This window comes from Lygodium microphyllum, chromosome 25 (assembly GCF_053477565.2).
Source record: "Lygodium microphyllum isolate KBCC chromosome 25, Lygodium_microphyllum_v1.1.10, whole genome shotgun sequence".
Taxonomy (NCBI): domain Eukaryota; kingdom Viridiplantae; phylum Streptophyta; class Polypodiopsida; order Schizaeales; family Lygodiaceae; genus Lygodium; species Lygodium microphyllum.
The window spans coordinates 21034707-21050654 of record NC_141159.1 but is presented as its reverse complement, the minus strand read 5'-3'; the positions used below and the strand labels follow the sequence as shown (position 1 = coordinate 21050654).

General features: G+C 38.6%; 1 protein-coding gene across 6 annotated transcripts in view; it reads right to left on the bottom strand.

Annotated features, from left to right (window-relative positions):
- LOC148013961 (MADS-box transcription factor 3-like) overlaps positions 1-15345 on the bottom strand; it is a 135674-nt gene extending 120329 nt beyond the window's left edge. For 4 of the 6 annotated variants that reach the window (XM_087667004.1, XM_087667003.1, XM_087667002.1 and 1 more), the window contains exon 1: positions 14453-15340. In XM_087667004.1, the coding sequence (XP_087523130.1) occupies positions 14453-15105 (653 nt within the window). In that variant the 5' untranslated portion in view covers positions 15106-15340. Of the gene's footprint in view, positions 1-14452 lie in introns of all 6 variants that reach the window. The other 2 variants (XM_087667000.1, XM_087667001.1) reach the window with 2 other exon arrangements.
- Between the last annotated feature and the right edge of the window lie 603 nt (positions 15346-15948).

Here is a 15948-nt window from a genome sequence, read left to right as displayed (position 1 = left end):
GTAAATGAGCAAGATCACCACATGATGTTCTTTAGCATGACCCAAAAGGGGAATTCAAAGCCCAATGGTATTATCGCCATGTGGCTAATTCAATCACGAATATGCAAGGGTTTTGGACCCTCTTTTGCACAAAAATTTCCCCTAAAAAGGGTGGGAAATACTAGCTACACTTCCTTAATGAGACTTGCAAGAGTTTAATGAGAATGTCAAAGCGTATGCTCAGAGGCTATGCGAGGTTTCTCAACACTTGGATGCAACCATTCCACTGCCTCTTGTTGCTAGATTGTAATTCTTCTTGAGAGGGTTGGACTTTACAATCCAACTCCACTTGACTAATACTACGCTTAATGATCTTGATACCTCCATAATTGCAATAGAGGGGCTAGAGTCTAGAATCCAAGTGATCTATGTGACAAGAGGGCAAGCCCTCTTAGTTACTAGGATGATGCAAACTGTGGTGTTAATGGGTTACATTTCAGTACATGGATTACCTAGTAATGCTTTGGGTCAACACCAAGGGAACCAAAATCAAGGATTGTTTCAATTACTTACTCATGGGGATCCAAATGTTGCCTACTTGAGTCTTATCTATGAGTAATGGGCATGTCCCTCATGAACCAAGGGCCTATATAAGCAAAACCCCCTTTTGCAAATTTTAAAACCAAGTGTGGGGTGGCTCTTGAGGTCACTAGTTATGAGTTCTCTACATCCAATATTGCTGAGGAAGTCAAGGACATAATGAAACATTATACTCATATGATCATAGAACAATATTGATTGATAGTAGTGGATGTGAAATTCTTAGTGTCAACAAAATATGATGGCCATTGGAAGCTTGATGATGTGGGTCCATCAAGATTTGGCTGCACAAGTGATGTGGTGGTCAGCACCTCTCGCGCAGAATTATCCTCGTGTGAAGTGTGACGTATGTGGCAAGTCATGACATATAGCTAGTACATGCTAGAGTAGGATTAGTTCACTCCAACAAGGTAGTCAACAATCTAGGCCTCGTGCAAATGATGGGAATACTTGAATGGAGGGCCCTAAGAAAATTTTGCATAAGGGAAAAGCCACCCTAGAGGAAATGCCCAATGGGGTCAACTTAGTAGAGATGTTCCCAATTAGTGAGAATGCGACTTGTAACAATATTACAGTGGTTACTAGGGGTCAAAAAATTAAAGAGGATCAAAAGGATGACCCTAATATGAGCAAAGCTAACCTTAAGCCTAGTGTGGTTGACAAAAAGGTCGCAAATGTCAATATCAAGGTGGGTCCTTTTTAAACATGATGGTGCCTTAGAGGATCATGTGGTTAAAAGTAGGTGTAAATCAAAAGCAAAGGAGACATGTAAGACCATTAGGAAATCAAAAGAGAGGATGGTGTTGAAAGAGAAAAAAGAAGTAGCAAACTTTTGAGAGTTTGATTTAGCAAATGCTTTATGTGAAGTCAAGTGGAATGTGAATTTGCTACAATTAATGTCGTTGTCACAAACATTCACAAGGAAGTCAAGAAAATCTTACAAATGGGTTATGTTGTAGAGCTTATTTGTGTCAATCAAGTGGTTAGTGAATGGTATGAGCATGTGGAGAAACATTGTCCCAAGGTGCAAGGTTATATCAATGGCATTTTGATTGAAAGTGCACTAGTAGACCGAGGCTCATATGTAAACATTATGAGCATGAATTTATTAGAGAGGCTATGTTTGCCTATTCAAAAGGATGTCATGACTATTCTAAAAATGGTTGATGATAGCCTAAGAGAAACAACCAAAAGGAATAGTATCTCAAGTGCATGTGAAGTAGCTCACATGGAGTGCATTCTTGACTTCCTTGTTATTCGATTTGCTAGAAGGCCAAGCTATTAGTTGTTACTTGAATAGCATTGGATTTAACACTTTGATTGTTTGGTAGATATCCCAACCACTCGATTAATTTCTAGGCTACGTTAAAAAGAAAAATTTTCTATGCTTACCTTGAATGCCCATTGAATGAAAGGGAATCACCCCCCACTACAGAGAATGGGAGGCATTTGAAGGAGCCTCCGTGAGTGGGATCTCTAATTCTAGTGACTCTCAAGAGGGTTCTATGGCAAAGGAAGTCTACCAAGTATGTTGGAATGAGCCAATAGGGGAAAAAGATCGGATCCATGGTATTGATGCAATAGACTTGAATATTAAGACTCCTACGGATCTTTGCCTAGTTAAACTTGCCACTATATTATCCAAAGATGAGCGAATGTTTATGCGAAACTTTTATTGGAGTTTAGGGATGTATTTGCATGGAGCTATGATGAATTGAAGGGGATTCCCCCAACTATTGCTATGCATACTATCCTATTGAAAGATGGCAACAATGTAATCTAACTAACAACGTAACGCGAGTGGCAGCATCTATATCAAATAAGTTCTAGCAATAGATCCTTAATACAACAACTAGCATATGGAAAGGAAGTTGTATCATCACGGCAAACTAGGAATGGTGCAGTTTGATCTAGATAATGAGCCCACTAGTGTAAGGTATTGTGTCATGAACTTGGGTGCATATGAATGCTTGTTAGGAATAAACTAGCTAATCCCCCATTATACTCACATCCGTTTTGAAAGAGGCTAAGTTTCATTCCAAAACCTAGAAGAAAATCAAGTAGCTACTAAAGGCAAAGCTTGTAAGAAAATAATTCTATTGGCCAAAGCTACACAAATAATATAAGTGCTAAGAAAACGATTGATGTACCTAAATAAACTCAAGAAAATTAATTGAGACAAGAAATTAGAAGAGAAACCTTCATGGAAAAGGAAGAATGCATATATTTTTCATGACGAGTTGATGGAACTTCCACCTTAAAGAGAAAGAGTTGCTTGAGTTGAGCAAAAAGACAATATTGAGTATCTATCCCTAAGGCTATTGGTTTAGGGGTACATGTGAATAAGCAATTTGCCATTGGGAGCCCTAGTCCTATTTCAAGAAAGGAAAGACAAAACCCTTCAACTCTGCATTGAAACTACTGTTGGGGCTAAACCAAGTTATAGTTAAGAACAAGTACTTTATTCCTAGGATTAATATTTACTTAATAGAATTTTAGGAGCAAATATACTTTCTAATGATTGACTTGAGGTCTAAATACTATCAAATAAGGTGGAAAAAAATATATATTCTCAAAACTACTTTTAATATAAGATATGGCCACAATGAGTTCATTTTTATGCATTTTCTACTAACGAATGTTCCTCCAACCTTCAATAGATTAATTTAGTACATCTTTTCATCTTATTTCATTCTTGTTCTCTTTCATGACATTTTGACCTATTCCAAGAAAGATGAGAAACATGAGCCACAACTCCGCATTGTTCTTGAAACAGTGAGGATACACAAGCTTTATACTTAAAAAAATAAGTCTGTATTCTTCAAAAGAGATTGGATATCTTGGATTTATAGTGTCATAGGAATAAATTGTGGTTGATCCTACCAAGGTTAAGGATATATAAGAGTGGTCACCCCCAACAATAGTAAAAGAAGTGTACAATTCATTAGGATTGACTAAATGGTACCGAGTCTTTATCAAGATTATGATCCAAGCTTTGAAGTTGTGAAGGTATTACTTGATTGGTTATAAATTCAATTGCTTATTCCTCAAGGAAAGACTCATGGAAGAAAATATGCTACCCATGACTTAGAATTATTGGCTTTGATCCATACCCTCAAGTTGTGGAGACATTACTTACTTCATAAGAAATTCACCTTGGCTAACATATCATAAAAGTTTGAGACAGAAATTTATCCAATCAAATCTAAATATGAGAGAACGAAGCCTTGCAAGAGTATGAATTTGAGATTAAATATTGGCCACGTAAGTAGAATGTAGTTATAGATGCTTTATGTCACAAGCCATTCCTCAATGCTCTCATTACAATAGAACCCTTAAGGGAAGAATCACTAGACTTTGCTATAGTATCAATGCCAAGCAATTCTAATTCCATCATCCAAATAATTAAAAAAGAAACTAAAAAGAACCCTTGACATTAACAGTTATGAAGGGATGCTCAACTTAAGGACCAAGATCTTGAATTGCAACTCGAGTACTGAGACTTCTCAAATTGATAAAAAGCTTGTGCACTTTAAGAAATGATTATGCATTCCTTCTAGTCATGAATGGAGGAAAAAGATACTCTAGAAAGTGCACAACTCTCCATGTTCAAGATATCCTAGCTAAGGTAAGACACTCAGTGCAATTGGAAAAACAATCATGAAATCTTAGAGATGATGTACTTAGGTATGTCACTAAATGCCTAAACTGCCAATGGGTGAAAGCAAAGCATGTTAAGATACTAGGCAAACTTCAATCTCTTGACATTATTAGATGAAGTGGATATTTAGTAACATGAATTTTGGTAGGATTTCCTTCAATCTGGGGAGGATATACTCTACCATGGTGATTATGGACATGCTAATACAAGTTACTCACCTCATTCCCATGAAAACAAGCTATAAGGCTTTAAACATTGCAAGGTTGTTTGTCAAAGAAATCTTTAGGCTTCATGGGTTGCCAAAAATGATAGTCAATGATCCAGATTCCTTCTTTACTTCTCAATTTTGGGAGACCTTATTTGAAGCTATTAGTACAAATCTATGCTTTAGTATAGTATATCACCTGAAAACTAATGATAGAGCAAGCCAACAAAGTCATAAAAGAGATTGTAAGGGAATAATTTTGCAAAGAGCTTAAGAGATGGATAAAATATCTATCCTTAGTGCAATTTGTGAAAAATACATCTCACCACCAAAGCATTAAGATGACTCCATTCCAAGCCTTGTATGGACAAGACTAGCTCACCTCACTCAACTTCTCTAACATAACACTAAAGGTAGAAGCTTCCAAGAAGATGCTAGAGCAAATGGACAAACAAATTAAGGGCATAAAATAGGATATTCAAGGTCATAAGGTCGCTAAAAAGCCGATGATGATCTTGAAAGATAGGGGTAGATCTTCAAAGAAGGGAACATGGTATTTATTCATGTCCGCCCAAAGAAGAGCTCCCTATCATTGTGTGGATTAAGAAAACTAACCCTAATATATTTTAGACATTATAATATTCTTAAGTACCTAGGGACCAATGCATACAAGTTGTATCTTCCCAAACATTTAAAGATACACAATGTTTTTCAAGTTAGCACTAGATGATCAATAGATTGTAATATCAAGCCATGGAGTCCTTGAGCTCGATTTTGAGTGAATACTTAATATAAAGTAGAAAATCCTTAGAAGAAAAATCTCTCGTGCAGTGGAAGGACTATCTTAAAAAAGATACCATTCAATTGATGAGGAAGCTCTATGCAAAAAATATCCATAGTTTCTCTCAAGATGAGGACATCTCTAATCCTCTAAGGGAGAGATGATATACTAACCTTAGAAATAAAAGCTTCATAAAAACAATATGGAACTACAACAGTCACAATATCTGATCAACCTTCCTTTATTCAAGTGTCATTGAAAGACTAAAGAATAAAGTGACAGTGATTGGCACTCACCGCTTGTAGTGTGTAGGTGTGTGGGTACTACCAGTATAGTAATACATGGGTGGCTAGGCAAAGGTGCCTATACCCCCAACAACCTCCCACTTAAAGATGAATGTGCCTCCAGTGAGGAGTATGAAGAAAAAAAGAAAAATATAACACATATATCAAGTACAATAGAATGAGGAATCGAGGTCATCTCATACAAAGCCCATCAACTTCCTAAGGAAGGCAAAATGCTCCACTCAGAGACTTTTCATGAGAAAATCTGCAAGATTTTTGTCATTTGAGATCTTGAAAAGGCCAATAGACATGTCCTCAAGGACCTCTCTAATGAAGTGGTAACGTACCTCGATGAGTTTTGTCTTTACATGGAAGACCAGATTCTTGGCCAAACAATTCGATAGCACTCATAGAATCTGAATGTAATGTAGTAGTCATACCAAAACAAATGGCCTAACCAAAGAGCCTCCTTGTAAGCCTCAATGGCTATAATATACTCATCCTTGGTAGTAGAGAGAGGTGTGCATTTTTACACCATGGACATCCAAGAAATGACACCCCCCAACAAAGGTAAACACATAGCCAGAGATAGACTTCCTACCGTCTGCATGTCCTACATAATCAAAGTCAGTGTACTCCATGACTCTTGTATCTTGGCCACCATAACATATGCACAAATCTACTATGCTATTCACATACCTCATGATACCCTTTACGACATTCGAATGCTGCCTGCTGCCAAGTGTAGCCATATAGCGTTCCACAACTCCCACAGCAAAAGCTATGTCAGGATGAGTGGCTATCATGGCATACATCAAATTACCCAGTGCGGATGCATAACGGATCTTGGCCATCTCAACCTACTGCTACTGATCAAACTGCGGACAATCATCCTAGCTCACCTTCACATGAGAAGGCAAAGGACAACCAATAGGCTTAACATTTTGTATATGAAATCACTCAAGGACCTTTTGGATACTCCTTTTGAGACAAGTAAAGGAGCCCTTGAGAGTGATTACACTTAATGCGCATCCCATGAATATGTGAGACCTATCCCATGTCTTTAATCTTGAAGCTCTTTTTGAGCTGACTTTTCAAAGTATCAAGCTCATCATAAGCTCTCCCAATAATCAACATATCATTCACATAGAGTACTAGAATCAAAAGGCTACCATTACAAGCCTTCTTCGAGTATAAACATGGATCCATATCATTGTGTGTATAGCCATGTGAACACATAAAAGCATCAAACTTGTGGTACCAGTCCCTAGATGCTTGCTTCGGGCTATAAAGGCTCTTTCTCAATTTGCACACTAGGAGTTTCTTGCCTTTTGCCTCAAAGCTCTTAGGCTACTTCATATAGATCTCATTGTGTAAGTCTCCATGAAGAAATGCCATCTTAACATCTATGATATAGATCTAAGTCCAATTGAGCAACCAAAGCCAGTACCAAGCATAGGGTAGTTAGTCATCTTAACAACATGAGAAAAAACCTCATCAAAGTCCACATCATGCTACTACTTAAAACCCGCAACAATCAACCTCACCTTGTATGCGAGCTTTGGGAGGTTAGGGGTACACTTCAACTTGTGCACCCACTTGCATGGCAAAGCATGCTTTCCATTAACCAAAGGAACCAAATCCCATATATCATTTTTGTGCAAAGAGTCAAACTCGGACTACATGGCCCTCTTTGAAGAGTGACTATCACAAAGTGAGAGGCTCACTTGCATCTATCACGATCAGATAATCCATGGAGGACTCATAGTGCTCATGAGAATGTCTAACTCTAATAGAACGCCTCAACGCAGGCTTTGGGGCCTATACATCATGGTCATGAGCACCAAATGATGCTACGATTTTCCAATTGCATGTATAGGAGAAGGAGGCTCCTCTTGAAATATAATCCTACATACCTCAACTATTCGCTCAATCTGCTTATGCATCTTCTCCTCATGAAAGACTACATCATGACTGCAAATGACTATTTATGCTTGCAGATCCCATAGGCAATAGCCTATCTTAGTTGCATCCCGACAACTTAGAAAGATGAATTTCATTGACTTAGAATCCAACTTATTATGCTTCTCCTTGAGTATGTGGCAAAAAGCTTCACAACCAAAGACGCTGAGATGAGCATATGATGGAGGTTTTCTAGACCATATCTCCTCTACAACCTAAAAGCTAATAGCACTCCAAGGAGATCGATTTATCAAATGTACATCAATAGAGACTACCTCAGCCCAAAAGTTCCGTGGTAAGCCTACCTTGCTAAGCATACTACAAACCCTCTCTTATATCATCATATTCATGGGCTCAACCATACCATTCTAGAATGGGGTGTACGAGGTGGTCAACTGATGCTTAATGCCCTTCTTATTACAAAAGTGCTCAAAGGCTTTCAATACATATTGTGCCAAACTTGGCACCTCATGCCAGGACAAGGTTCCCATAGATGATCTTCCATGAAGAATCCCCAAAGGAAACAAAATAGCCCTCATCATCCAATGTGCTAGTAGAGATAGGACTCCTCATGAGAGCCAATACATGTCTAATATTTTGCAAAGTAAACATAGTGCTTGACCCAATAATATCACCAATGCCAACTATGTCCAAAGCCAAGCCATTCCCCAAATGGACAAATCTAGACAAACTCCAATAGGAGTGGATACACTCTCTATGAGGGGTCACATGGAAGGAAGCCCTTGAAGCCATCAATCAACATTGAGTAAAACATGACAAGGCATCACTCAACTGTGACTCCATAAAAGAGGGTGCAAGGCAGCTGGAACATTACCAATACCAACTATGTCCAAAGACAAGTCATTCCCCAAATGGGCAAATCCAAACTCCAATAGGAGTGGCACCACTCTCTATGAGGGGTCACATGAAAGGAAGCCCCTAAATCCATCAATCAACATTGAGTAAAACATGATGAGGCATCAATTAGTTGTGACTCATTTGCAGAAGAGACTGCAAGTATATAAAGATCATCATCAGAATCAAGCTATTGTACTACATTGATCTCTTCTATCTTAATGCTAGACTTAGTAGTGTACTATGCTATGATCATCATTTTTCTCTTACACTTTTTCCTTTCCCTTTTCCGAGGGACATCATAAGTTCATCGAGAAGCGTAACTTCAATACCGATAATAAGTCAAGTCTCTCACAAAGCTTGACAAGGTAATACCTAAACATCTCAATCTTGAGATGAGTGCTTCTAAGTACTGAAAAGGCATTTAGTGACATCAGTACTACTGCCCTATGAATATTGATGTGATTGAAATCTCCTCAGATTCTTCACCAAGTGTTGAGGTCATTAATCGACCTTGCTCAACCAAATGCTCGTATACTAAACCACAAGGAGTGGAGGAGCCAGAAGTCCCAGTCAAAGTTCACCTCATTGAAACCTAAGAAAACAGTAAAACTTAAGCCAAGGGTTGTTCGCAAAATAGAACCACCAAAATCTTATCTTGAGATATTACATATGTATGATTTCCAACCTTTTTTATCTTTATAATTTTAACGTTGGTTATCATTTGTAGGGCTATCAATTCTGCTATTTGGTTCATGCTTGGCCACATGTAAAGGACTAGATATTGCCATTGCTTAAGGCAATAGGTAGTAAGACCTTCCTATAATGGCCATTGCCTATGCAAATGTAAGGCCTCAAATTCGCAAGTTCAATGGAAAAGATTTCCATCCATGGCAAGTCTTGGTAAAATATAAAATGATGGAATGAGGCTACTGGCCCTTCATAAAAGGGACCAAAGTTATTGACCCATTCAATTCCCTTGATGTAGAAGATGATAAAAAAGCTCAGGCCATCATCATGCTTCGTTTGGATGAATATTTAATTCATCATATTGGTCAACTCTCCACTGCTAATAAGTAAAAGTGGAATGAGCTTGAAAGGCTCTATGGCACTATAGGGAAGAACTTCAAGATCTTTCTAAAGATTGAGTTTTTCACCTTGGAGTATAAACAATAAGAAGATCTAATCAAGTTTATTTCACATATGAAGGGGCTCATGGCACAGCTGGCCTCCGTTCAAGCACCAATTCATGATGAAGTTGCCATTGCCATCCTTTTGAAGTTTGTGAAGAAGGTCTTTCCAACCCTTATTACTACCCTTACTAATATCCCGAACCCAACCTTGGCAAGTACCATGTAGTCATGCCTGGATGAAGAGAAGAGGAACCATAATCAAGGGACTTTAACATTTACTTCCTATGAGCAAGTGTTAGTCCATACAACCTCTCTACAAAGTGCTCCTTCTATCATAAAAAATGACATATTATAAGTAATTGCTGGAAGAAATATCCTAACAAAATGAAGTGCAATCAATGCAAAAAGACTAGGCATATCACTAGTAAGTGTCCTAGTATTCCAAAAGTACCTAAGGAATTGGAGACCAATTTTGCCTCCCAATCCACAGACGATGGACTCTTTTGAGTCTTGTAAACTCCCTACCTATAACCCTCTTTTGTAGCTTGATTTATAAAGGCATCTCAGTGTGGATTAAGGGGAGGCATACTATCATGATTTATCCAATGCCACCTTGCATTGAGGGGGGGTGTTGAGAAGTAAGCATATGAACTCTCCTTATACTAGAGAGGATGAGGGTAGCTAGGTGTAAATAAACTAGAAGATGGGAGAGCAAGGGAAAACCCTAACCCTAACTTCTCCAAAGGCTATATAAACTTCCTAAAGTACACCCTCAGTTGAGGAGAGTGTACTAGTTGCACCTTTGAACAACTTACTAAGAAAGATCTTCTTCTTGTACTTGAGCTCTCTCTCTCCCTCTTATGCACACTCTTGTGCTTCCAACTATGATTTTCCACAGCCATTGCCGTGCTTACCATCATTTTTGCTACTAATTTTCAAAGCATGTGAATTGCAAAAAGCATCAATATTCTTTCTGTTGATTTTCTCATTCAATAGTATACCCTCTACATCTTATAACTTCAGCCCATCTCTGGGTATATTTGCACACATGGCAATGCAAAATGTGTCTCATGACTCAAGTAAGGTGACAAATAAGAATATTGGTAGGAGATTCTCTTTATAGTCTATTCCTTGTGAGGTCTAGTGGGGCTAAAAATAGAGTGGAACTCATTCAAGTAAGTAGACATAAAGATCCCCTCCTTCATGCAAAGGTCCATGAGTTTCTTCAACCAATACATCTAAGAGGTAGGGATTTCTTATCATAGAGATTCTCAATTTCTCCCATAATTTCCATGCAATTGACAGAATTGTAATACACCTACTTAGAGAGTGATAGAATGATTGTAGATTTGCATTACTCACCCAGATCAGTCCAAATCTCTTGATCAACATTTGGAGGTTTAGCACTCTTAGTTTTGAATGCCTTGATCTATGATTTTTGCAGTAAACTCTACCAAATCTACATTTTTCAATAGCTATAATTCATGCCATCCAACTTGTCAATGTTGAAGATTACAATGTCGTTTGAATAATCATCCATACTTTAGTAAAATTAGTCACAATACACAGTACATAGGCTGCCGTAAATGCCTACATATCAGTCCCAAATCCATCGCTAAAATAATGGGAGACAAGAGATACTGCCAAAGTAATGAGTTTCCACAAATTGTAAGCAAAAGACTGCCAAGAGGAGGTCATTGCTCTCATAAATAGTGCAGTAAACTACAATTACAACATGTTGAAAATAGATTACAGTAGTAAGAAATCCAAGCCAAGTATGAGCTATCAGTGATAAAATGTAAACTGCAACTGCCAAGAAAGAATTGCAATTAGCAACAAGTGAATATGCAACTAGCATTGAGAAATGTCAAAGGTCAATGCATCAGAATGAGATACATTCCATAGGCATAGCCATCATGCATATAGTAGGTCTCATAGATAACAGAAGAGACCTGCAAATAGCACAACCGATTGAGCAATGATAATAGAAGCACAATACATTGCCATGTAAGATGAATACATAACTGACAATAGTATGGCATAGATTTGTGCCAGCCCAAAACAAAGTCAGATCAATTCCCTAGGCATCAACTACATATATATAGCATGAAGAGAGCATGTACATGTCACATTGAGTCTCACTGTAACAAGCTTAAGTTCAACTACATAAACCAAATGCTCTATAGTATATCCAAGTGTCAAATATGGTTCCATACATAAAGACAAATAGCTCCCACTGAAATAGAAGTCAAATGTCAAATGAGCAAGCAAAACTCAAAATATCATGGGCATGGCATCCATACATCCAAGATCTATATATCATACATTTGAAAGTATCTGACCCAAGTAGTTTGCACAGCTCTAAGTAGTAACACTCAATGTTTGAATTGAGTGCAACAATCGTTCACTTCTTTAGTTTAAGAGATGATGCCAAAGTAGTCACCTCAAAGCTAGTACTAGTTAATATAGATAGGAGATTGTAGTATTAATCTAGGCCCCATTTCAAATTGATCCTTATGGGATTGAGATGAAGCTTCCCCTATGAGGTAGGCTCAAGTAGCTTGAGGTTATGGATATCAAATTATTCCAAAAGAGTCTCGAATTGAAGTTATCTCGATTACCTCTTGATGGATTACCAACAATACGTGCCATCAAAATTTGTTAGATAGACACATTATAGTTGATTATACATTGCTCTAACAACCTCATTTTCACTTTATCTTGAGCCTTCCTCCTAATAAGTTTGGCCAAAATTTGTGTGAAAACAGGGCGACTTATTGATGATCATGAGCTTTGTCACTTGGGTGATCACATTGCATTTTTAAAATTATATTTATTATTTTGTTTGTTTATCCATTAACTATTTCATCCACTTTTTTTAGAGTACTCATAACTAAATCTTTTTTCCCCTATAACTTCTCAAGACTTATTTTCCTTTTTCCCTTATAGCCCAAACTAATGTTTGTATCACTTTTGCGTAGTTTAATGTGAACACTTAATTTTTGACAAAATATTCTAAGCACCATCTTATTGAAATTAACTTTCTTAGTAATGCAATTATTTTTGCTAGTAGCCCAAGTGCAAGAATTTGAAGTGTAATTTGTATTTCATTAATATTTTTGGTATATAAGAAATGATTGCTTGGAGACTGCCAAAAGCACTGCTATAAATCAGTCCATGACTACATACCTTTATTTCACATATGAGGCTAAGCTCTATTGGAAACAATAGTGCTGAGATAATGGGATTAGTGAAGAGTTCCCTACCTGTGAATAAATCAAGGACAATGTGAAGTGATGATACTTGCCTTGTTCTTAGAATCCATCAAGGTGAATGAAGTTTACAACCTTTATTAGTAGTTGAACTTAACCTTAAAAGGCTATTATTCAAAGTTTTTGAGTCTCTGAAAGTATGTACCACGAATGATAGCAAATCAATTGATCGCAAGATATCCCAAGACCTGAATTCTCCTCTAAACACTTGTCTCTAGTTGAAAGTATGTACCACCAATGATAGCAACTCAATTGATTACAAGATTCTGCCAAGGTTTGAATTCTCATCTAAACACTTGTCTCTAGTTGATGAGACCCTCAACTCTTAAAGATGACCTCATGAGAGCCAAAACATAAGCCAAAGAGATTTCATGAAATAGTCAAAGGAACCACACAATAAACAATGACTATACAAGAAACTATTTGGAACTTGGAGTCCACATGAACCATGTTAAAACTAACTAAACAACTAATGTTTATGAATTAGTTACCAAGAGAGCTAGGCAACAGACAATGCTATGAATGCAGAAAGACTAGACATCTAAGAGTTAATTACTCGAAGCATCCTAAAATTCCATATCCAAGCCAACTAATTATGGACAAGAAACAATAGCCAGAGCTCTGGTAAACTGTACGATAGATTAGAAGAAGAAGAGTATATCTTGGGAGAAGAAATTAAATGAGGAATCATCCATGCACCCATTGAAAAGAAAGCGGCCGATCAATGTTTCGTTATCCAAATATCAGCAACCTATATAGGTAAGTCCTTAAAAATATTGGATGTTTGTGGAAGTACTTGTTCTTCTCTTACTATAAGTTTAATTAAGAGGTTGCATCTAGGTGATAGCAAACTAGGAGTCTTAGTTTTAGATCATATTCTTCTTTTTGAGACACCAACTTCTAAATGAGAGAAAGATCTTGAGCATACATTTGACACGAATCTGTTGCTTTGGAGAAGCCCAAACCGTACCACAATCATGATATTTGGAGATGTGAAGTTAGTTTGTAATATGAAAAAGAAACCTTGAACTTGCTCATGTGGACATGCCACATCAGCAAACCACAATCTAGATATATTACAGCCACATAAATAATATGATGTGAAAAGACTGCCAGGTTAGCTAACCACGATCTAGATATGCGGCCAAACCCTTTATGCAGGCAAGTTAGACGGGGAATGGGACTCTCCAGCTTCTCCAAAATTCAAGTTGTTTCCAAAGCATAATCCTGGGGACTCAAGGAAGGCTCAATCATAAGTCCTAGAAATTTCAGTAGTCAATTAGGGCCACGATCATACGGAGGTTTAGAAACGCCATTTTAATATACTTGTCCTGGCTAAAATACTTTGATGTGGATTGGAGTTTTGTCACGCCCTTAAAAATAAGGGGGACATTCCTTGAGTATTTTTAGTTAAACCGGTTTCTCATATATTTTGGCAAAGCATCAGCAGTTGATTTGAGAACTTCCGTTATTGTTACTGGTTGAGGAAAAAGTCTTTCACTGAGCACTCACGGCCTTTCAATCAGCAAGCAAATACATGCAAAACATTCAAATGATAATTTGTAGGTACGTTGAGAGAAGAAGTTCATGACCGCCTCGACATACACCAGCAATCACATTTCAGAGCAGTCCATTAGAAAATTTCACTGTTAGAGTTGTGAAGTACTATATGTGCTTGTATGGACTAGAGCTGCAGGTATGATGATTGAGCACGCCGTACCTGGTGTTGCAGAAGTGATAGAGCTTGCCAGTGGGAGAGAAGATGATGACCGCCACGTGTGCGTCGCAGAGAACGGAGAGCTGGTGAGCCTTCTTGAAGAGGCCATTCCTGCGCTTGCAAAAGGTGACCTGGCGGCTGCTAGGATCCGGGATGCGTCGGATTTGGATCTTGCCGCGGGGTATTGCCACCGGCAGAATATGCCGATTGCGAGGCCGATCCTCGAGCAGAGCACTTGCATAGCTGGAGTCACGAGCATGATGCACTTGTGGACTCTCTTGCACCTGGTCTGTCTCTGTTTCTTCTGCCGTAATCCCTAATTCCTTCACTTGAAGCTCGTGACGATCGGTTATGGCCCCGTTAACGTTTGTGTGGCCCGCATCATCATAATCATCATCCTTTCCCGCTAGGTGCTGCTGGATCTGCGCCTTTACAGCTGCACCAGAAACAGGCCGCATGCCTGCTGCGCGAGAATCGCCGTTCATGCGGTTGATCTCGAGACCTTTCATCGAGAGATGAAACCCTAGTTGGCTCGTGCTCTGCTGCTGGCCGTGATCAGACTCAGGGTTCTCCTCAGGACTAGGGGGACGATTAAGGGCCCGGAGATGATGACGATTGGAGGATGGAGGCGAGCTCATGATTGTTTCAGCGTTCATTAAACAAGGCTAAAGGCGGGTGATATATGCCGTGCATGAGGTATAGGCTGCTTTACGAGAGATTACATCCAAGAGTCTAGACCTTCGTGTAGCCAATGAAAATTCTGTACGCTACTGTGAGAGTAAGAGAGAGAGCTAAGTTGCGGTCCGTGTACGCAGCTTTTTGCCTATCTAAGGACGTGACGGAAAACAGAGTCACATGCCTTTGGGGTTTACTCATACTGCCACTTGCCTCGTAGCCTGCGGCCTTGGGCTGAGGAGCCTCTTCCCTGCCTACCTCATTTATTTGACGAGCCTACAAGGGAGTCGAGAGCCAATCCCTGCCCATGAAAGCCATCTAATGGTAGTCCACGTTTGAACTTTGAAGGCTCTACAAGGCCTTTCAAAGCCAGTTATTGGCACCAATCCCCTGCCCATGGAAGCCGTGCAATGGTAGCCGGATAAACGGTGTCAGTGGGGAGCAACAAGGTATCTAAGTAAAACATTGCATTTGCATTAACCTACCATAAACTACTTATGAGTGGTGTGCAACAAGATATTGAGGAAAACATTACATTTTCATCAACCAACCAAATGCTATATCAACTATTGAAGCCCCTTATACATGAGGTCTAATAGGTTCCCCATGGTAGACCAATTTTCCTAAACTGGCAAGGCACCTTTTCACAAACTTGTAGTGAGCTATGGGGAAAACTTCTATTTACCCCCTTTAGCATGGTACAATTGGAACTTTTTTGGGAATGTGATGATTTTTTGCAACACCATAAAAACTCCAAGTTTGCATTATTTAGGCAAGTGTTGGGACCTTGTATCTATGTGTGGTTGTTGTGTTTGATAATTCAA